The 23,655-nt window shown below is 40.1% G+C and overlaps 1 protein-coding gene across 3 annotated transcripts in view; it reads right to left on the reverse strand.

The window, feature by feature from the left end:
• Positions 1 to 23,655, reverse strand: part of LOC137600882 (intermembrane lipid transfer protein VPS13B-like) — a 359,901-nt gene that overhangs the window by 330,496 nt on the left and 5,750 nt on the right. For all 3 annotated transcript variants that reach the window (XM_068322736.1, XM_068322735.1, XM_068322737.1), the window contains exons 4-5: positions 7,951 to 8,068; positions 545 to 712 (exon numbers count right to left, since the gene is read on the reverse strand). In XM_068322736.1, coding sequence (XP_068178837.1) covers positions 545 to 712; positions 7,951 to 8,068 — 286 coding nt within the window. The remainder of the gene's footprint in view (positions 1 to 544; positions 713 to 7,950; positions 8,069 to 23,655) is intronic.

Genomic DNA, 23,655 nt, shown 5'->3' on the forward strand with positions numbered 1-23,655 from the left:
CTGGATGCAATCTATTTCTACAAAATGAAGTTAGCGTTGCACAAAGCATCTAATGTCTGTAAAGAAGGCAAAAGAAATTCCTTTGATGTCATCATGTTGTTACATGACTACTCACTCTTCCTTGTGAGAAATGATTGGCTCTACCTCAAGGAATGAAAACACAACACATGAGGTTGGCAGTGATCACCATCAAGTGCCTAGAGAAGGACTTCAGCTCCTACTGTTCTTGTTAGAAGTGGTACCGTGAGGTTTGCAACTCAACTCTTCATCTATCATTTGGGATTTCAAATGTGAGCTCTTCTCTGCATCCATGGACCAGCATGTACTGAACGTTTGTGTTACTGGGGAACTTATCAATAGAATATGAGATTACTCAGCCTGGGGACATGGGTATTTGCACAAACAGCTATATTTAAAGTTAGAAGTCTGTTTGACCTTAGTTTGAACTAACAAAATTAAACACTTACTGTAATTTATAGGTTCTTGTCTGGGTGGATTTACCAGTTAATCCCACAAGCAAGGAATGTAAGCAGCTATTGCTTACCAGTGATGTCCATGAAGGCTCGCTCCCATATATCGTCTACAGTGTAGCACTCTGCTGAGGTAATGTTGACCGATAGGACGATGTCGTCTTCCACGTACTTAAGGATCAGGTTGTTCACCACGATGTTCACGTTGTTCGCTACTCGTCTGATCAGACTTTGTACATAACCTACAGAAGCAAAGGACAATACATTAGACACCTGTTAAAGCCACGTGAGGACCACAGAGCACATTCACAAAGCATGAATGAAGACTAGAATGAAACACAAACACACATGAGGGTAAAGGACCTGTATTAACATAACATTAACATATTGACTATGGTATTTCGGGATGTAGTAACACCAACATAAAATATATTATTTCTGCCACAATGAAGCTTCTAATCAAAACAATAAAAATAGACAACACAATATAATGCAGTGTGGGATCATGGAATTTAGACAACATTCATCATTATGGATGAAACTCTGATGTAAGGCAGAAATATTTAGGATAACACTTTCAGATGTGATTCCGGATATGTTGAGTCATGTTACCAGACTTCCTTCTTCACAGATAGATGGATAGATAGATAGATAGATAGATAGATAGATAGATAGATAGATAGAGAGAGAGAGAGAGAGAGAGAGAGAGAGAGAGAGAGATAGATAGATAGATAGATAGATAGATAGATAGATAGATAGATAGATAGATAGATAGATAGATAGATAGATAGATAGATAGATAGATAGATAGATAGATAGATAGATAGATAGATACTTTAATGATCCCAAGGGAAATTCAGGAAATGCATTCACTTACAATGCATTCTGTCATTGATGAGAAGGACAACGCAAGCAGGCAACCTTTGTGGAAACGAATGATATGCATTCCTTCTCCAGTGTGGTCACTGCACAGGTTTATTTTTAAATGTTTAATACAGTAAGGAATATGCCAGCAAGGTTCAGCTAGAGACTCTATGTAAATATGAAAAACAACAGGGATACAGACACAGGTTTTCTGGAGGGGGTGGAAAAGGTGGCTGGCAGATTTGTGGTTAAGAGGTAGAGAAATGTAGTAACTAAGAACAAGGAGAGAAAAAGCAGTTCAACATATTGTGTTTCGGCAGAGCTGGGGGAGCCATCCTGCAGAGTAACCTACACCTCCTAATAGGCATAGTAACACCCAGAAACAGAAGCTTTGCAGGAAAAACATACATGCTAAGGTCATTACTCAACCAAGAGAGAAAGAACTTAAAATGTTACAGACAGGGGAGTTTCAACCATAAAATATGAAAATATACAGCAATAAATCCACCTAGCCACAGGACCAATGGCATTATTCATTCCTCCCATGTACTGTTAAACACAGTCACAACAAGTTAAAACATATAAACCTTTAATGCTTTTCCCTTATTTTCCAAACCAAATGTTTGTCTTCCTGTATCTACCAATCTGGTCCAGGGCAGAACAGAGCCAATAATTAGGCAGAACTAAATGGTGCTGTTGATGAAAATATTTATATGAATTGGTCAACTGTTCTGCTACTTGTACACAGGCCTGACTATGCATTAGCATAATCCAATTGACAAAATACCCAAGAGTTTTCTGCCTGACCAAACAGAGTGGCAGGAAAGGAGGATGACATAATATAAACCCAACTCATAAACGCGATGTGTGTTCGTGACATTTGTGCGTGGTCTTGCATGCATGTGCTCACATGTGTCTGAGTTTCAATGTGTGCCTGGCCCCTCTCTTGCATGCTTGAATGTGGCGGTGTGTGTGTGTGTGTGTGTGTGTGTGTGTGTGTGTGCATGCGTGTGTGTGTTCTTGCATGCCTGCGGTTCTGGGGTCAGTCAGAAAGCTGCTGTCGCACCTGCAGCCTGCCCAGTAAAACCAGTACTTTACCCCCTGCTATTTCCCTCTCTGGATCTAATTTACCCGTGTCAGTATGTCTCTCTTGCGCTCTCTTACACTTGTTCTACGTCTTCTTGCCTCGTCCCAAGTCCAGGGCCCCACTCCGTCTGATGCTCTGAACTTCTGTAAACAATTGACACAGCCAGCACCTGTGCAGCGGCCCACAGGGAAGGAGCCCACTTAAAACTGTTCAACCATAAAATGACTGGAAAAACCACCTCCTTTATTTGATCTCAGAACGGACCAACTCTCTCCTGTGAAATACAGGAAAGAAATACTATACTATCCACACTCACCATTTTTACTATATATGGAAAGTATTACCAACTATCAGCCGTGCCAGTTATTAGCAGAGAAAGACTGACACGTCTATCAGACAGTAAATGTATTGTACGCTGGTCCGACTGCATTACTACCTCTGCCAAGAAGGTTATGTTTTCACCTGCATCTGTCCGTTGGTTTGTTTGTCTGTCTCTTAGAAGGATTAGAAAAAAATTCTAATGAACTCTTTTCCATGAATCAGTGTGTAAGGGTCTTACACAGGTCTAACAAGAGCACATTAAATTTAGACGGAGGTAAAGTGGCCGATGTAGGCTATTTTCATGACTTTCATCAACACAGAGGTATTTTTCAAGGAATAACCAAAAAATTGTGATGTAAACATACCATTAATATCTATGAGTGTGTACAGTGTCAGTCTCCTATTTTCTTTTACTGCCGTTCTCATTCTGAAATTCAGTTATTCAATTAGCAATGTAGTTAAGAAAATACACACAGCAGCTCATGTTAGAAAAAGAAAAGTTGACAAATCTCAGCCAATCAATATTTCACTTGGGTCTTATCCATTAAATGTAAAATTCCAGATACATGACTGTCATAAAATTATGTCACTTCCACCAATTTTCCTGTGAGTCAATGGAAACACTACAAGCCTATATTATAACAAGGTCAATATCGACAGACTTATAAGCCACTTAAATATGCTGGTCTATTTGCTCTCGGCCCCTTATCGCACAACCATAGCCTCACAGAACCCAACAATGCATGGTACAGCAGGTCTCCACAACAGAAGAAAGCTTTGGCTGGAGAAAGCTCCAGTCTTTACCAGGATGAAATATTCTCCATACGTGGTAAGTAGCCTTTTTCATTAATACCAGAACAGCTGCTGCATTTGTTCTCAGACCAAAGGCTCTAGTGCCAGGACAGAAGTAGCACTGGACCAGATTAATGTCTGGAGTGTTTTCATTTCAGTTCATGCAAATCTGAACACCCGTCGATCCTACACATATTAAATCATGACACAACATTCCAGGACACAATCAATACAACAACTTTATGCAGTCAAATCATATTACATATATTAGTAGCGGGAACACGTGGAAATTCCACGATAAAACAATAATATCAGACTTCATACCAAACATATGAAAACAAATGTATTTGTATTATAAACCAAGCGCACCCAACGTGGTGAGTTAACGACTTTTTGTTGGCAAATCCCCGTTGATTTTTGACTATAGGGTGCGCTTAGTTTATAATACCAATACATTTGTTTTCATATGTTTGGTAAGAAGTCTGACATTGTTTCATCATGGAATTTCCATAGGTTCCCGCTAGTACTAATTGAATTGTATGACCATTTACCTTCCAATAAAGCCTTTGGATAATACAGTGCAATCTTAAACCAGGTTCAATTTTGTTACATAATACAGAAATGCATATCAAAAATAAAATACATGTTGACATTGAATATGGAAGTATAAGAAACAATATTCAGTTTTAGTAGCACTGCAAGAACACGCTTTAATTTACATAAACAGGCATTGATAGATGTAAATATATAGGCTACTGTATCCCTGAATCCATCCCAGTGTTCTCCCACCAGCAGGCAGTGCATCCTGGTCTGACCCAGAACTGGCGTCGGCAAAGAACATGAATGAATGAATGATGAATGAATGAAAGAATAAATAAATGTATAAACTGTCAAGTATGTTTATCAATGCGTCTTCCGACGTGGAGCTGTTATACCTGAGAAAATAGTCGGTTTTAACTCTGTCCATTCTGTGTGTACATGTAGACACGGGTCACACACACTAATATCACAGTGGGTTTTTTTGCAGGGAGACGCCCCACGGAGAGAAAAAGTTTCGACTACAGGGTCCACACAACAATGCAGACCCGACGTTTTCAAAAATCTTCACTTTGGCTGGCGTTTTAGTCCCAGATATCTGCATTGTCGTGTGGATGAAAGGTGTAACTGCAACAAAAAGCCTTGCTGCCTGATGCCTTATGCCATACTGTTCACGTGATTCTTTCTAGCAGATGCGCTGTGATTGGTTGGGTGCCATGACTGGTTGGAAGCTTGATTGACAGGTAGTGGGTGGAGTTAAAAAGTGTGACAGTGTGAAGTTTTCTAGTGAGCTTATTCAAATATGTAGGTGGGGAGATGTATAAGTGCACTTGCTCCAATGGCAATCGTAGGAATGAACACACCAACATGCATACTTAAGTGAAGCCATGTAATCATTAGATTCCTTTTGTGTTTAATTATTGGACAGGGAAAAGATTTATCAAGAAATTCATAATGATTCTGATGGAGATGGTGACCCTCATCAAAGCTGTTTAAACCAAGCTGTCCTTCTTCAAAGACGCATCATGCTAAATGCTCCCATGCAAAAATAAAACATCTCTGAAGCTCTTTAAGAACATTCAGCTTTGACTGTAAATCTTAAGTGTAACTTTGATCCACCCAACACAAAGGTAGCGATGGTCGCAAGGCAAAACTTTCCTCTATTAAATCTTCTTGAACCCATGAAACGAAACATTTTCAACAGTATGAACAAGGTAAGAGCAGACATTCCCAACAAGGAAAAAGCAGCTCTCACAAACAGTGGCCATTGGTCCCCCACAAGCAGCAGTAAACATAATCACTCACAGAGTCGCCCAAGGTGGAAGCACTTGGTCTTTGTGTGGCTACCAATCCCATGGCATATGAATTAACATCACTATTTTCCACCACAGGGAGAACAGGGAGGATAAATTCATTCAGTATGTGAGAGCTTAGGGCCAAATGACTGGATAATTACTGGTGGCTGCTTTTTAGTGTCGGCCCATGTTTTGTTTTGGTTGTTTTGAAGGAGTAGAACAGACGCAGTACAGACGTTTATCGAAACAAACAATGGCAAAAAGGCAAAGCCGGCCAGTGCACTCTCACTGCTAACTGAATAACACACACACACCTATACAAACACAGTCCGAAAATCCATTCATACATCGCTGGCTGTGAGCATCACTGTTATGACACAGAAGTAACTAATCTAATAGTCTGTGTGTGACATTGAAATGTAGGATTAAGGTCATAAAACAAATTCTCTCTACAATATATAGTAGATATACATGTGTATGTACAGTGTGTGTGTGTGTGTGTGCGTGTGTGTGTGTGTGTGTGTGTGTGTGTGTGTGTGTGTGTGTGTGTGTGTGTGTGTGTTCTTTTACTATCTAAAGTATTTTCCATTCCTGTGCATAAAGATTGCATTTTTATATAATGAATTATATAATATATGCATATTATCCTACTATTATAATAAATTACTGTAAGTCGTGTTGTGGCATAACGCTTGAACGAGCTCTGAACCACAGCAGCAGTTTTAGGTTTGATCACCATGTGAGAAACTTAGCATTACTCATTAACTTCAATAGTTAGTGGCTATTAGTTTCTATGGGCTTCTATGAGCTGCTTGGTTCCCTCGCTGACGACACTGAATCGCTCAGTATTTTAGTGTTTCAAGAGTACACAACTGGGCATGTTTGACAGATAACATACAATATCCTGAGCACACAAACAAAGGATCAGACTTTATACAGTTGTCAAATGATTCATTGAAGCCTGTATGTGTGGGATTTTAAAATTGCTACATTGGCTAACTTTAAATATCGTTTGTGGTGGTATCAAAACAGACAATGCATTTCAGTATATTCGACACTTTCCACTGTGTGTAACATTACATCCAAGGCCATGAAGACCGCAGATATTTTCTTAAGCAGGAAAGGAAATCCAATAGTTACTCGGGACGACATCTGTACCCATACCAGTGAAGGAGACAAAGCTAATATCACCTGTGTGCACTGCGGTGAATTGCTCTGCTGCCTTCTAACCTTTAAAAACATCCTTTTTTTCTACATTAAAGACTGCAGATGGGTTTATTTTATATCTTATTCTTAAGGAAAACATCCTCTGTCTGAGTCATAGTAGGTTTGTTTTACCTCATCTACCTTTTAACCTCTACCTTTTAGTTAGGAAAGCTGGGATTAGAGCATCCATCTGCTTCTTCCCCGATTTTAAATGTGCTGCAAACTTTGACCTCTCAGTTCTCTCTACAGCCTGTATTGGGCTGAGACAAGGACCATAGTAGGACCTGTGATGGGTGTGCACATAAATCAATGCAGATATACACAAAAACATATACACTTGGCTACAAACAGACACAGAATAGCAAACAGACACACCTGGAGGATATGTGGCCTTAAGGGCGATGCTGGGGTGTGAGGCACCCTGCTTTAACAGCTGGGGAGAGATATTATCTCATAACATCAGGCCTGGAAACAGATCCTCCCCAGATACAAGCAGTCAGCCAAGAGTAGAGGTTCATATATTTAAGCATACTAGGACTTTGGGAGTGAGCCTTGTGACCGGACTCTAAAGGGTGACCTAGTTCTAGAAGCCCCAAACCTCCATCTCTCCTTTCATTTTCCTTACTTTAGTCTATCCGCAGCTACCTTCTTTCTCACCTTTGCTGCCCCCCCGCCCCATACTGTTGTGTCAGAGAGGTTTTGTGTAAAGTTTCGTACTTTATTTTAGTTGAAACACTCCAGTTGCATGGCTTACAGTTAGTTTATATACATTTACGTAAGATCCACATTGTCTGGGGCAGTGTGAAAAAGAATCAAAAAAGTTTATTTGTGAAAATGTGATATCTACATAGCAATAACCTGACACAGAAAGTCGTAAATATTTTTAAAAGGCCATTAAACAACGCTGATCAAACAAGGGCATTTTTGTGGGGGGCAGTAAAATGCTGGAGTGAGGAAGGTTTGGAATCCCTGGCCCTGTAGGAGGCATGTGGTCAAGTGGCCACACTGATAAGAGCCATCTCTTTGTGATTTATCACAGAAACATCCTTAATGCTCCCTAACCTAATTTACAGAGGTTAAAAATCTCTTTTAAATGCAGTGCTTCATAGGTCATTGCAAAAATAATATTTTTCACAAATTAAATGTGCATGACCTCACCTGCGCATGAACCAGGCACTTCGTGAACAATCCAGGGGATTTATTGGACATTATATAGCATTGTTTAGGGCCAAAGAAGATTTCTCTACAGTATAAATAAGTTGAAATCTCAGTCTCGCTCAGTGGCTTGGCACTCCCCCACTGTTCCATGTCTGCCCTGGTGGTCATTTTATGTGCGGGGAGGTGCAACTCCCTTGCTGGCCCCAGGGCCATCACTCACCTGGTGGCAGGTCCGGGTCGCTGGGGGCAGCCTGCTGGAGGCGACGGGGCTTGGCTGCAGCCTTGGAGCTGTCTGAGACACTGCGACTGGTGGAGCTAGAGCCACTTTCGTGGTCATCCTGTTAAATAAAAATAAACATGAGCACTTGTGAGGACAGGTGGTGGAGTAAACATTATTCTCTGCAGAACTAGCGCATTCTGATTGTCTCTGCCAGTTAGACATGGAGAAATGAAATTTTTGGTAATCTTAACTTATCATTTAATGGTTTAACACATTAACGGTAGCAATTTTCTGGGCCACAACAGGGTATCTGGCATGTGGTAATTGTAATACAGTCGCAACGGTGTTACGTCACTGTCTGCACCATAGTCAGATTTCAAATGGGTTGTTATTTTGTTCATGCTGTGGCACAAGAATATTAGCTAAACCCTCAATGAACAGTTCCTGCTCATCAGCAAAACATCAGATTCATTTTCTTGCAGTTACCTTATCGACAAAAATAGGCTTACAGGTTATTTAGTGTCCGCGAATGAGCAACGCTGTTGACCAAATAAATGGCAAATCTACCAATAGGGATCAACTGAACTGTCCATACTTAATCTGGCTATTGAGGATAATCAAACAAAAGGTGTGGATAGTTCTTGTGGATAGTTGTGTGCTCATTACCAGAGGTGTAATTAGAGGAATATCTACAATTCACCACTGTTTTATTGAGCCCCCACTGCACATCAAACCTTCCCACTAACCTTCCTCCTATCCCCATTTAACAAAAACCTCCATGGGCTCTACAAATAAACCCTGGTCCTTGGATGAGGGGGTGAAGGTCTCTCCTCCACAGCTCCTCATGTCATCTGCACTCAGAGACCAGCAGCCTGTTCAGCCCAGGAATGCAGTACATGATGTGTGTGTGTGTGTGTGTGTGTGTGTGTGTGTGTGTGTGTGTGTGTGTGTGTGTGTGTGTGTGTGTGTGTGTGTGTGTGTGTGTGTGTGTGTGTGTGTGTGTGTGTGTGTGTGTGTGTCTGTGTGTGTGTGTGTGTGTGTGTGTCTGTGTGTGTGTGTGTGTGTGTGTGTGTGTGTGTGTGTGTGTGTGTGTGTGTGTGTGTGTGTGTGTGTGTGTGTGTGTGTGTGTGTCTGTGTGTGTGTGTGTGTGTGTGTGTGTGTTTGTGTGTTTTTATGTGTGTGCAGGAATGACACTGAAATGGACATCCCCTCCAGAGACAAGCCTGAACATAAACAAAATGAGCCAGAAAGCCGGCATTGGGATGAAGGGGTTATTTATTGGTTGAGCTAGAGGAGTGCCAAGAGGGTGCTAGGAGACTAAGACAAGACTAAGATGCAATTAAAACAATAACAGCGTGACAACGAGGATGTCATGACATTGTGGGTAAGGGACTGACAGACAAGGACTTTTACTAGGTCTACCGCTGCATGCATTTAGTTTTAACTTCAGCTTACCAAATCCACAAATGCTGGAAAGAGACAATCTAACAGGGGCTTCCCCTTTATTTTTACGGTAGGGTATTTTCAGCAATACTGGCCTAAAGCTTAGAGCAGACAGCAACTACATCCCCATCAGATGTCATCAAAAACAAACCCAGAGGTTTAATAGACACTGGATTGATTTTAATGATCAGATTGTTGTTAAGAAGATCTTTACTGCCTTTGGCCTTGGGAGAGATTAACATGTTGGTAGATTTGCATTCAACAGTTCTTTGTCAGCTTTAATCTTTCTAATATTGGACTAATATAGCTGTAAAAAATATATCAAAAGCAAATGGAAAACAGGCAGGAAAAGCCTGCTACACAAAATCAAAGCATGAAGGAGATTCTATAACTGCAGAGTTCTACTCCTATGAAACAAATAAGAACAGTTCAGCAAATACCTCGTATTCATATTTACAGGAGACACAAGTCTGCAATAGTTAATGGTAGAAGCATGAAAAAAAGAAAACAAACACATTACCACATTCTAAAAATAGAGGAATAGGAAATCAAATTGTTGAGTGAGTGAACTCCCAGTATGGCATTGATTAAAGGTCAGTGCAGCATTGTAACCCTCACCGTCCACCCGGGTGGCGAGTGAGTGCCACAAACCGAACGCAGAAAGGGGGTGATCACATGTGTTTAGCATTTGACTGGGGGATCAGAGTGGCAGAGCGTCTCAGGAGTCACCTCTTATCCTGACTAACGTAAACACAAAAGGTGTCAAAATCAAATGTATTTGGCTACTCCATGGATACGCACACATTCACACATACTCAAAGGGGTCAACAAATCCCACGGTCACACCTTTCAGGCAGGTCAATTTCTACACAGCCACACACAAGTACTTCAACATAATTAAACCAATTTCTGCGTCTCAGAATATTTAATGACAATGGAACCCTTTGACTCTGTGCGCCATCACAATGAAGATTAGGTTTTAAATACAATTTACATAAATTGACTTGCAGACAGACTGACAGAGAAGTAAGTATCCCACATTGTGGTAAAGTAAGCATGACATTGCCATGTTGAGAGAGGCTCTGGCAGAAATAATTACACTTTACTTCAGGTTTTTGCAGTAGATTTACACCAAGCAGGAGGTTTTCTCTCCATCAGCGACTGGTAAACAGTGTAGGAATAATAAATACTTCATCAAAGCTCCAAAAAGGAGAGATTGGCAGCTGAAATGTAAATTTGTTGCTCATTATTCACACTTACTTTGTTAGCTTGTCATCACATCAAAAGTTACACTTGAAAAATTCAGGGAAGATACAGTAAAAAGAAAATGGCTGGATTAGATTAGGCATAGTTATTCTGAAACATGCTCACACATCGAAGTGCTCAGTTTACACCACAACAGCTTGTTGAGCATATTAGAATTACAATTTCTCTCCCATGTACACACGCATATCTATACCTAAAGGAATGCTTAGCCCGCAGGCCAAAAAAACTGCCACTAAAGAACACGGCTGCCAAATTTGGAAGTAGTGCAATTAAGCGCTCAATGTCACCATGGGCAGTGAGCAATTCTCCAGAGGCAAAAAATGCCTTTTCAGAGGGAAGCCCAGGGACAAATGTAGCCTGCCTCAGCTGCTGCTGGGTAAACTGATCCCTCCAACACCATGGTCGAGTACAGGATGGGGGGGGGGGTAGAGAAATAGAGAAATAGAATGACAGAGGGACCAGGAAAAGAGGGGGTTGCTTCCCCTGCAGGCATGTCAACTTAGCTGTTGACCAAAGATAATGGTAGCAAAAAAGAGTCATAGAGAGACGAGAACAAAAGGTAAGGACAAAAAATAACAGGATGAAATAAAGTGAGAACTTAAGACCAAGACTGGTTGAGAGATAGCAACAGTGAGCAAGAACTGAAGACGATGAAATCAGAAATAGAGGACAATAAAATTGAGCAGGTCTTGGCAGTGTGAGTGACAGACGTGGGGGAACTGCTCAAAGGGTAAGTGGGTACCGATGGAGGGTTAGGGCACAGGAAAGCCATGCCTGACCTCTGTCCCCCTGCAGACGTCTGGCTCAGTAAGGGACCGCGAGGCAATATGTTGAGCCTGTCTGGAGGGTCGACCCACATCTGAGCCACTCAGCCCATTAGTTGAAGCCTGCCACCACCAGCAGCTATTGGAAACAGCACCTCTGCAGATAATGTCACAGCCGCCCCAGTAAAAACAAACAAGCTCCAATTCACTGATACCAGAAACCAGCTCAGCTCTACTCACTATTGCTACCTTACCTTAAATGCAAACTGTGGTGTGGATGAGTAAAACTACAAACATTTTTTTTCTATGTGGATCATTTCAGATCACAGCCAGAGGAAATATAAAAGGCAGGACATGAGGATGCCCAAAAGGACATAACGAATGTAGTTGCCCAGTTTGATTTCATTTTACGGTTTCAATGCATCTGTAAAAATTGTTTCAAGTATTAGTTTAGTATACCCTTAAAGAAAATGATATATACATGGAGTGTGTAAGGACCCTCGCTACTTGTCATTTCTTCTATCAAATTACAAAGCAATTTTTCAATTTCAGTGAACACAGGAATTAGAAGCTAACTGCAAACTGTGCCCACCCGCAACTGCCTGATCTTTGAAACTTCAAAACCCAAACATTTATAAAACTTCAGTAGATTAATGAGAACATGCACAGGACCATTGCTAGATAAACACGCTCTTTGTTATTGTTGTTTTTCCTCCGCAGGTTGTTGGCGAACTCATGCTGACATCAAAGCAGCTGGCCTGGAGATTGGAGGTCAGGCAGCAGAGGGTGAACGCCTACGGAGTGAGAAAATAAATGAAGGAAACTCAATAGCTCCTTATCTCAGACAGAGCCCCCTCCCCCTCCCAATCAATCATATACACATACAAACACAGACACACACACTGGATCTGACACGTAACTGCCCTGTCCCTCATGTCGGGCCCCAAGACCACCATCCCCTGGGAGGATGCAGCCATCAGGTCTCCTCCATCCTTGTTCAAAATCACTCCGAGACAAGACATGCCACCTGATAATGTTCTTCAAACTCATTAACCTTCTTTACAATGGAGCTGAAGGAGTACCTCTGTTCTCATTCCTCCTCCTCCTCATGACACCTCATACAAATCTAAATCCATCACCTGTTCCATTCATCTTAAATGTTTTCCAACATCTGTATCTACAGTCTGTGTCCTTTTGTATAGTTATCCCAGCTTTGACATCATCCTATGAAGGTCGCTGTAAAACTTCTCATCTTTATACCCAGCTGCTATGAAGCTGGGTATAAAGACCTAGGTTTTGACAAGTCTTCCAGCTGGCTAAAAGAGGAATAGAACGGGGCTTGAAAAGTGGCTCACAGTTTTAAACATGAAGTCCCAGTGTGTGACAAGTCCAGTAAAGTCAAATGGTATCCAGCTACTTATTTTACAGTTCTACCATTCAGCCTATTGATGACAACCCCAGTGGAATGTAAACTGGAGAGAACAGCGCTCATCGCAGTTGACTCAGATTACCTTTTCTTTCACGTCTCTTGGCTTGAAAGGCATCCATCAGCCCAGCTAAAAATTAGCTGCTAATGGGTTTTTAATGAAACTGTAACAAATGCAGAAAGCCATTACACCATGATTAAAGACAGCGGTTTCATTTTCTTCTCAGATAGAGGTAAACGAGAGGAGGCTGCTACCAGCAAGACTTTAAGCACACATTTTTACATTTCTCCCTCACTTTCCATTCACTTTAAATAAGCAAATTCGTTGTATCACTACTTTACTGTATATTTTCACAGAGCAACCAATAACTTGCATTACGACATGCATTTGTGCAGCACACGCAAATATGCACACTGTCTCACACACATCCAAAATGTACAGTGAACAGTGAAACCCTGCAGCTGGAATCCATGGCAGATTGGAGGGATTAGAACTCGAAACAAACCTAGATGAATATCACATCTTATGACATTCTGAATAATTATCTCAACGAAAACAATTCATTACAAAAATGTAGTCTCTCCCTCTCGGCCCTCACTCTTCAAGTAATTAAATCCACTACTGGGAAAGAATCCCCCCATTTCCAGTGCATGTACTTCATTAATGAAATATTAATCTTGTAATGTACTAAGTGTGCTCATATTCTTTTCCCCTGCTTTGTTTTTCTGAGCAATGGAAGCATGAGTCACTATAAAATCAGTTTAACTGAAGGAGGTTTCTGACGTTCATGAGTAAGTCAAGAAAAAAGCAACATTAAAAAAAAAGCTTCAAACAAATTTTGCAGTTAAGAAATGTAAGAATAAAATGAATGCCCAACTTGAAATCTCAAAAAATAAAAGTCACAATTATTCTTATATGAAAGTCTCCAAATTTCCAAGTTTCAAGTTTCGTGAAGCCATATGCCACAACTACTAAGATCATACTGTTTATTAGTTGGATAAACAAAATTTCTTTGATGCCATATAAAAGAGAGATATCCATAAAATATGTAACCATTATTGGTTTACTTGAAGCTCTTGTTATTAAATTTTTTATTGTCACATGAATGATCTGTAATTTGTGTTTTCACAGCCGTCATATCTATTTAATTACCACAACCACAACAGAGAACAGATGTACTTGTGGGATTTCTTTGGAATTTTTCTTTTTTTTAAGGGGGGTCGTTTTGCGTTTTACAAACCCATTTTATCTGTGCAAACGGTTACAATGAAAGCACTAGGTAACTTTTCAGGGTATAACATGTTTATTAAAAAGGGGGAGAGGAATGTGGAAAAGATTCCACCGTATTTGCCAAAAGGAGCGTGCACAAATACAAAACTACTTCACTTTAAAGTGGGAGGAATCACAACAACGGCACTGGTGATGTCATGCTGGAAATCTCTGCCAAGAGTGCCTCCACTGTGCCCAAGTTAAACTGGCTATGTTTAATAGCTGGCTCCAACAGGGCCAGAATAAAAACAAAGAAAAACAGGGATCCTAGTTATGGATCAGACCAACACAGAGCAACAAGAGGACTTCTGGCCTGACTCTGTTTCATTTGGACTTGTACTCGACCTGTTTTTATTCGTTATCTTCACCTGAGAAGAGACAATTTCCTCAGAATATAACAAAGGTCTTTAACTGTGGCACAGTCAAAGATATATAAGCTTTATGACGTATCATCATCCATTCAAATAGTATATATTACTATGGATAGATAAATTCTCTGACAACCCCAGCAATATTATCCACAGGCAATATACAGTACCTATAAAGTCTATAGTAGTGTGCTACCATCAGAAACCAATCATGTGTTTATGGTACAGTAGCTGTTGCTGTTTAAGTTAAGTGTGCATAATTCTCCATTAATCTAGTAAATCTCAAAGCCAGTCTATTCACACATTAAATCGGCTTGTTTACTGGAGAAAAACTTTTTTCATGATTATTTCTCTACCACCATAAGCAGGTCAGCATTAACATATTATAGCAGAGGGGAGTGCTCAGGTCGCTGCTCTTTCATCTGGGCTAACAATTTTTGTTTTCCCACCATTGTTCAAACAAAGGATTTCAGTCAGAGTAACTGAAATCCCTGGACTTGATGAAGGAACAAAGACCTCAGACAGCTAGTGACTATTCCTGATGAAGGCACTGCAATGGAATTTGGAACCCGGCTGATCTTTGCTTTCTCCATTTTCTTTTCATTAGAGACAATTCAAATTCACTCAACAGCAAAGTTTAACACGCCGTACTGACCTGTACTTATTCCTGCACCTGACATACTTATTTCTCATGGGTGAAAAGGAGAAAAGATAAAACGAGGAGAGAGATGAAGAGACTGAAAGAATGAAAAGAAGCAAGATAGTCAAAGGAAAAATTGCCAAGAAAGAATAATTTTAAAAAAATAGAAAGCGAAGGAAACAGAGCAATTGGGAAAGAGGGAGAAATTTTTCCTGATTTAGATCTGAGAGGCTTTGGTCCTTCAGATGTCTCCATCCACTAACCACAAGCCCAGACTGAGCATGTGAGGCATGCTGCTTACGCTGGCATGGCTACCCCCTAATGCTAATAACTGCAATGTGTTAGCTACAATAAAACACCACACAGACACAGACACACACACACATACACACACACACGCATGCACACACAAGGTCCCCCTGAGTCAAAGACACATACTAGTCAAGTCAATTATGACACACATGGTGGAATTCCAAACACAGAGCTTTTAATCAAACTCTTTAAACTCTTCATTCTTTATCCAACCAATAATTAGTCATTGTGTGCCAATTATTTACTGTGTTATTAATCACTCCAAGCACGCGACTATCACTTTACTTGACACCATGCAAAAAATTCATCATCTTTAAAAATCCAAACAAGCACCCATACATTCAATTACCTTCTTGCTTTGCTGAAATTCTTCGGAGCAACCCTAATTTCAATGAGAGCAGCCGTTCATTTGCCAGAAAACAAACCACCCCTATCCTCAGTTTTGCTTCACATACAGTTGTAATCGCATCATAGAAGAATAACGAAGGATCCCTTGAAATGATATTAGAACGTACATAATGCACGCAGTTGCTACACTAACAATTAAATTTCAAGTGAGGTGCAACAGAAAGGCAAGAAGTGTGTTTTCTGGGAGAGTACTAATGTTCTCAAACCAGCAAGATTGAATAAATCAAACAGAGAAATGGGAGAGGACTTGAAGTCAGTGTTGAGAAATACCAAAGCCATATTGCAGAAGGTCTGAGCACGCAAGCGGAATGCAGCAGGCCTCATGTTTGCATAGCTTTTATACTTCGGGTTCCAAAGCAACTTAGGCACTGTCAACATTCATTAGCTTGCTTGAGAGATGTTAACCTTATTTTGGAAAAAAAAAATCATTACAATTTCATACTTGTAACATCTTGGAGCTGTAACTCAGTCCTTGTCCAAGGATCTCAGCTCTCTTCTTATCTTCATCAGTGTAATCAAAGGAGACATATTTCATTGCTTCACATAAACTTGCAATACAAACCACTGGAACAAGAAGCGTGACTCTGGTCAATAGCCAGAGAGCACTCCTCTAAATTACGAGATTTAATTGCAAAAAAATTTATACATTAAGCATTACATAAACGTTACAATTAATTTTTGGGAAGGTGGGAGACAAAACAGAAAAACGAAACTGTACAATAAGAAGAATGAGAATATTCAATATAAATGTCAACACATCTGCAGTTCTCAAGCAGTTTCCACTCAAAACACGCATCAGCAGCAAGAGGTGACTACATAACATTGGGCATACAAAGCCCACAGAGGAGCTTAAAACCAGGGCAGCAAAGCTAAAACAGAGACCAGTAAAGGATAAAAAAGTCAGTGACATCAAATCCCTAAAATGTTCCCGACAACTCTAGCAGGAGTTCCTGAACACGGCATGCAAAGATATATTTGGTTCTGACCAGAAGTCAATTTAAATATTTAAATTGTTACATCCAATTTCACAGAGGACTAAGCCATTCTTTCTATGTCTCCAATATCGAATTTAGTTTTAATGAAATAGACATTGCCTTAAACTGCTTGATGTGTATCAGCCAGCCTCTGAATATCTACTCCCTGCTCTCTTAGCATGCAGTGATCATTATTTCATTTTGTAGATTAATTAAAATTTTCACAAAGTTTCATGGAGGATTACAATCAAATATTACTCAATTACAGCCTATGAATATTTTGGGATTTTGAAAAAGCAAAGAGGTCGATGTCAATTCAGGGGTTCTCCCCACAATCTAATTTCACCTATATATTTGAATAAACTAACTTGAAAACCTCACAATGTCATGCTTTTTAACTCCACCTGTCAATCAAGCGCCCAACCAATCACAGCACCCAACCAATCACAGCGTATCTGCCAGAAGGAATCAAGTGAACAATATGGCGTAAGGCATCGGGCAGCAAGGCTTTTTGTTGCGGTTACTCCTTTCATCCACACGACAACGCAGATATCCGGGACAAAAACGCTGGCCAACGTGAAGATTTTGAAAGCGCTGGGTCTACGTTGTCATGTGGACGCTGTAACCTAAACTTTTTCTGTCCGGGGGGCGTGTCCCTGCGACGAGAACCGCTGTGACGTTAGTGTGTATGACCCGTGTCTACATGTACACACAGAATGGACAGTTAAAATCGGCTATTTTCTGACGTATAACAGCTCCACATCGAAGACGCGTTGATAAACATGCTTGACAGTTGGATATTTGTTTGTCTGTTTCTTTCTTTATGAGTCATAAAGTTTGTATATTTATTTATTTATTTATTGGTTAATTCATTCACGTTCCTCGCCAAAGACACTGACACCAGTTCTGGGTCAGACCAGGATGCGCTGCCTGCTTGTGGGAGCACTCTGTCATGGGTGCGCTTGGTTTGTATTACCAATACATTTGTTTTCATATGTTTGGTATGAAGTCTGATATTATTGTTTTATCGTGGAATTTCCACGGGTTCCCGCTAGTTCATATTTTAATCTTATTCTCTCATGCACACTATGAGTACCAATTCCAGCACACACTCTAGTACAAGTGGAATCTAACTCATGCCAATGCAGCAAGTCCAGCAGATGTCTTTCTCAGGCCATCTCCACACATAGCCGGATCTTTTTGAAAACTGATCTTTTTTTTACCCACATAGAAAAAAATCTCCGTCCACACGTAACCGCATAAGTGCCTTGATCAAACAGACAGAACAGAATTTAATTTAGAATTGAAAAAAATTTAAAGATTAATGCCAAATAGTTTGCTACTGAGTAGCGCTGCATGACTGATTTTACCAGTTAAAATGTCCTACCTTATATGGTGTCATTTATACTATCAGCATTTCTATAATAAGAGTGCAATTATTCATAGGTCAAAGGGGTGAAGGTCTGCTTAACGGAGCACACACTCACCCTGAGACATAAAACACAGACCACACACAGTTTGTGTAATACGGAGTAATACCTTTCTCTACTTAGAAGCTACACTCAGAGGCACCCGGTTACCGTGTTACTCCTTTTTGTGAATTTCTGTCTCACATTCAGTAACAGATGTCTCTGCTAATGCAGCTAACCACATCAAATGGAATACAGTGGGGCAAAAAACCAGCAAGAAATGAAATTGATTAAAAGAAAGCTGGCCGTGCCACACTAGAAAGATAAACATCCCAATTCAATGAAATCCCTACTTCTGGGATTCTGGTGTAAGTTAAAATTTAAGTGGTGTGTTTAATTGCAACACAATATCTTGCCAGTTTTCCTGCCCAAAGAAAGCACTATTAACGTGAACATTAGACTTAATTGCAAGGTAATCATTTCCCAGACTGCAATGTCACCAGAAGCATCCAGCTAGTAATAAACTCCATTGAAGGATTGCTGTGGTCCGGATGGCCTGAGAGCAGGGATTAAACCATGGAGCGGCAGCATCCTGCCCAGAGGGTATTGATCACCACTTGACTCACTAGATGCAGGAAGCCACTGGGTTTAATCTTCCCTCCAACTGTTTTCCTGTGTCTGAAGACTGTCTGAGGAGCTTGAATAACTTCATTCCACAACAACCAAAGACTCCAACAAATCTCAAAGACAAAGCTGTGTGACACTGTAGGCTGTGTTGGCTGACCCACAAGTGATGGTGACTGAATTTGAGTGCATCTACTGGACTGACAGTTATGCATTGCCCTCTGCAGCTGTTTTAAAGCAGTCACGTCACCTTTATCACACTCTTGAACACAGTCACTCTACCAGTTTCTTGACTTGTCTGGTATAGTGGCATCAAACAGCAGTTTGCTATTTGAAAGAGCAGATGATCCAGTGAGCCCAATGGTGGCGGGGGGGGGGGTAACTTTGTTCTGGGTTGGTCAAACTCTATGCCATAACCAAGGAAGAGTGACAACAAGCACTACCACTACTAACAACATAGACGCTACTTTAAGATAAGAGGACTGTAAAGGGTGTTTTAATTTTCAGTACTAGTTGTATTTTATATGCTGTTGCAGTCTCTGACATCCTGCCCAGCTCAATCGCTCAATCTTCTTGCCTATTCTATTAAACGTAGACTATGTGAATCCTCTCCACATCATTTTGGGGATGCTTCTGAAACAAACTACTCCGTACTTGTGGGAGCTACAAGCTTCACTGCTGAGTGGCAGAAATTGGGTGTGGCAACCTTATCACCGCCCGCACACAATGCAGCGGTGGCTGGTGGAATCACAGAGTGATAAGGGTGGAGAAGAGTATGAGAGGTTGAAAAGGCAGACAAAGGTACAGGATCATATAGAGTCTGTAAAAAGAATTAGTAGAGGGCACATTTGTACATGGGTCATAAAACAAACAATGGATGTGAGCTTTCAGAGTAAGTTCACATAAAAGCTTGATAAACTTGATCTGGAGGTTTTATCCCCATAGCCATGGATATGCTGCAATTTCTCACAAAAAGAGTGGCCTAATGTGACCTACTCACACACTACCCATGTACAGTACACCCACACTCTGTCTCATAACCACTCCCAAGCACATGCACTCTAATGTTCAATCTTCATTTGTCTTTATATAGTTGTCTTTGTCTCTCATCAGAATGCTTGGTCTGGCTTCCAACCCGCCTGAGGAATCCACTGTGTGCCAATATTACTCAATCTTTTTATTATTAACAGTCAGAGATGGGTTTTGTTACTGCTGCAGGGGGTTGGATTCACAGAAAACAGATTCTCCAAAGCTCCATGACTTTGCCCTCTGTCTCCTCAGTCCTGAAGACAGGGCCCCGCTGAGCTGATGATCAGATGGATTTATGGTGCAATCTCTGTAAGCCATTTGCTCCCTGCAAGCCAGAGAATCAAAGGCAAGATTTCCGGATGGCATTGGGACAGAGATTATCCAGTTTGTGCTATCTGATTACAAACTTCCACAGGCTGTTTTCTTTTACTTGTTTAACTTTTTCCTTTGTGTCTTCTGACTTGTAAAATTTGAGTTGGACAAGCACAAACAAACTCTGATTCATTCTGTCAATAGAGATTCTACACTACTATATCTTCTTTTCCTTTCGGCTTTTCCTTTCAGGGGTCGCCACAGCGAATCAATTGCCTCCATCTAACCCTGTCTTCTGCATCCTCTTTTCTCAAACCAACTACCTTCATGTCCTCTTTCAATACATCCATAAACCTCCTCTTTGGTCCTCTAGGCCTCCTGAATTGCAGTTCAAAACTCAGCATTCTTCTATCAATATATTCCATATTTCTCCTCTGGACATGTCCAGAGGAGAAATATTGAATATTATCACTACAATATAATAGTGATAATTTCAAAGTTTTTAGTCCTAAGTTTTTTCACTGGCAGTTACACAACAGGTTCACGTTCTGTCAGTGAGAAATATGAATCCAGTACCAGAAAAAAAAACCCAACTACAGTAGACTAGTAATAGAGGGTTAAATTCAGAAGATGGAAATAGTCCATACGTCCAAGACTCCCCATTTAGTGGATAAAGATTAACTTACACTGATACCAGTATCACTTTTCAGGCAATACTGGGATTGTGTACTCTAACTGCAATACCACCACATCCAATACCACTTTACTGCAATGTAAATTTAACTTCCGTAAGACAAATATTAATGGATGTATTTAATAGCCTCTTGGACTGCATCAGGAGTACTCTGCTCGCTGTAAAAATTGCCATTGTTTTACAAAACCCTCAACTAAATGAAATCTGACTTCACTGCGCTTTTAAATAAATAAGTTCTTAGATGAGACAGTGCTACATATTTTATCACCCATGTATGTATTCAGAAAACCAAAACTGAATTATAAAATGTGACATGATGCAACAGCATTATGTTGCAAACTTGACCAGTTTTGTTGCCGTCTAGAATAAGACACATCTGACGAAAACAAAACATGTTTTGAAAATAAACATTGTTTAATTCACATAATGGTAATCGGTTTTTCCAAGTATTTCACTGAAGCTCTTTAGAAAAGGGTTTTTGTTGCATCCCTAGTTGCATATTTCCTGTGTTACAAAAAACACCACACTAAAGCAGCTGCGTCTCTAGAGTATGACACAACAATATGGAATCAACTTCGCATTAGGCTGGATTGATCTAAAACCCGTGTGCAATTAATTGCTTGAAATTGTAGTGTTGTGCATCACGTCTATAGGTTTCTGTTTAATCTCCAGGTCAACTTTGCCATGCTTTGTCAAGTAGGTAGTAGATTTAGAAACAGAACAACAACTTTGGGTTTTCCAGACATCTTCAAAAAGGTCTTCCCTACTTCACATATATTACCCATTATTTAGGAGCACTGAGGTTAGGTGGTGTAAAGCCCTTAAAATACTTTGGAAGGAATCTCACCGAAGAAAGGGCCCAGTTGGACCATTTGCCAAACCAACAAGTCTCAGAGGCATCCCCCTCCCCAATCATCTTAAGGCAATGCATCAATCAGGTCCTCCACATCAGTGGCAAATGCATTCAGCAGCCATTAAATTCCCAGATCAGGCTTTAAGCAGAGCCAAATCCAAAAAGGCTCTTCTTCGCCTTATCTTTGTCTTATGAAAAATAAAGAGACTGAGAGTGTTATGATCCACTCTAACTGCTGTCCAGCCAATTCCCCTCTGTCTTTGCTGATCACACCTCATCTTCAACATCTGGAGCAGTTTACAATGATCTCAAAAGAATTGCCCATAATTTTGCAGTATTACATTAATGTACGCAGTTAGACTTAGCAGAGGCCAGTCTTATCGTTTTCTGTTACTGCTATAACTAGCAACAAACAACAAAACTACAAAAACTTAACACTTGATTGCAAGTTTAAAGCATTAATGCGGTAACAAAATGATCTGCATCACATTAGAGACAATTTAAAATGCATTATATCCAAGTTTAAAACCTCAAAATGACAAGATCAACCAAATTATTAAAAAAATGATTTTTATTAATGGCTCCAGTTTCTACAGCGGCTCCGTTTTTAGAATGACTTTCAGATTTTAAAATCACTATTTTATCCATTGGAGATACTGATATCTTCAGACTGCTTTTTAATTCAGACCCTTCATCAAAGACAGAGTTTATTGTATCTTTGAACAAATAAAAAAAGAGTCAACGAGGGGGCATAAGATGCCCCCACTGACAGACCCCAACCTCCATCATAACAGAATGAAAGCAAAATAAATACTAAATCAAATGTGCCTTCAGATTTACACCTAGACAAACCCAGAAATTAATTACGAGATGCACACTTTGACAGCCCCTCCAGAGCACATGTAAAATGTCCTAGAAATCAGTGAAAAAGCTTTAGAAGAGATGTGGAAAGGCCATATCCCTGTCAGATCTTCTGCATATGGATGGACTGACCGACAGATGGACGGACAAGGGGAACACTACATGCCTCCTTTGCTAAGGGCTTAAAAATCCTTTCAGCTTCATGACCAGTCTCCTACTACATAAACTAAGCTCTTAGGCATAGGCCGGGGCTTAGTCTAATTTAACATGGACATGTCAACACTAATAATATAACTCATACATGAATTATGATTATTTACACTTTTGGACATCAACTGAATAGATAACTATAAATGGAGAATCTACATAGTCTAAATCTGAACAATGTCCAATATTTGAATTATAAAAAATTTACATTTTTAAGCTTGCATCAGAGCACAGTGTGAATTTAGAACATCCTAAAATACAGTGTGTAAAACAAAATGCATTTTGTTTGTAAATGGCCACTGGTTTGCAAAATTAATGTCAGAAACAAGTTGACAACATTTTTTCAATTACCATACTTTCTGAACTACAAGTCCTCATTACAGCTTATTTGAAGCAATTATACTGTCAGCAGGAGCTGTAATCTCAAACTGCTGCAAAACGCCCAGATTTCAACATTTGCTGGAAACTATAATGGCAAGCTGCTCTCAGTGCTTTGCAGATGGATGCTATTGAGCAATCGAATATTCCTAATAATACCCAGTTCCCTTTTGAGGGAAAAGACTCTCTTTTAAAAAGTCCAAAAAATTCCGGTCAAATTACAGCACGCTTAATGAACTTCAAAAGACATACGGATGTTTTTACAGGCCAGTGCTGAGGCTTTACCAGTAATTATGAAAACAAAACATATCAGTGGTATCATTTATCATTTCCACACATTGGCTACACAAGGCTCACAACAAATTTCCTGTCCATACTGGAACTTTAACAAACTACTAAACTTTAACAGTAATATTTTCCATACAATGATCATTTTCCCCAACCCTTTTAAGAAACCCGTGGCCCAT

Source organism: Antennarius striatus, chromosome 9, assembly GCF_040054535.1.
Source record: "Antennarius striatus isolate MH-2024 chromosome 9, ASM4005453v1, whole genome shotgun sequence".
Taxonomy (NCBI): Eukaryota; Metazoa; Chordata; class Actinopteri; order Lophiiformes; family Antennariidae; genus Antennarius; species Antennarius striatus.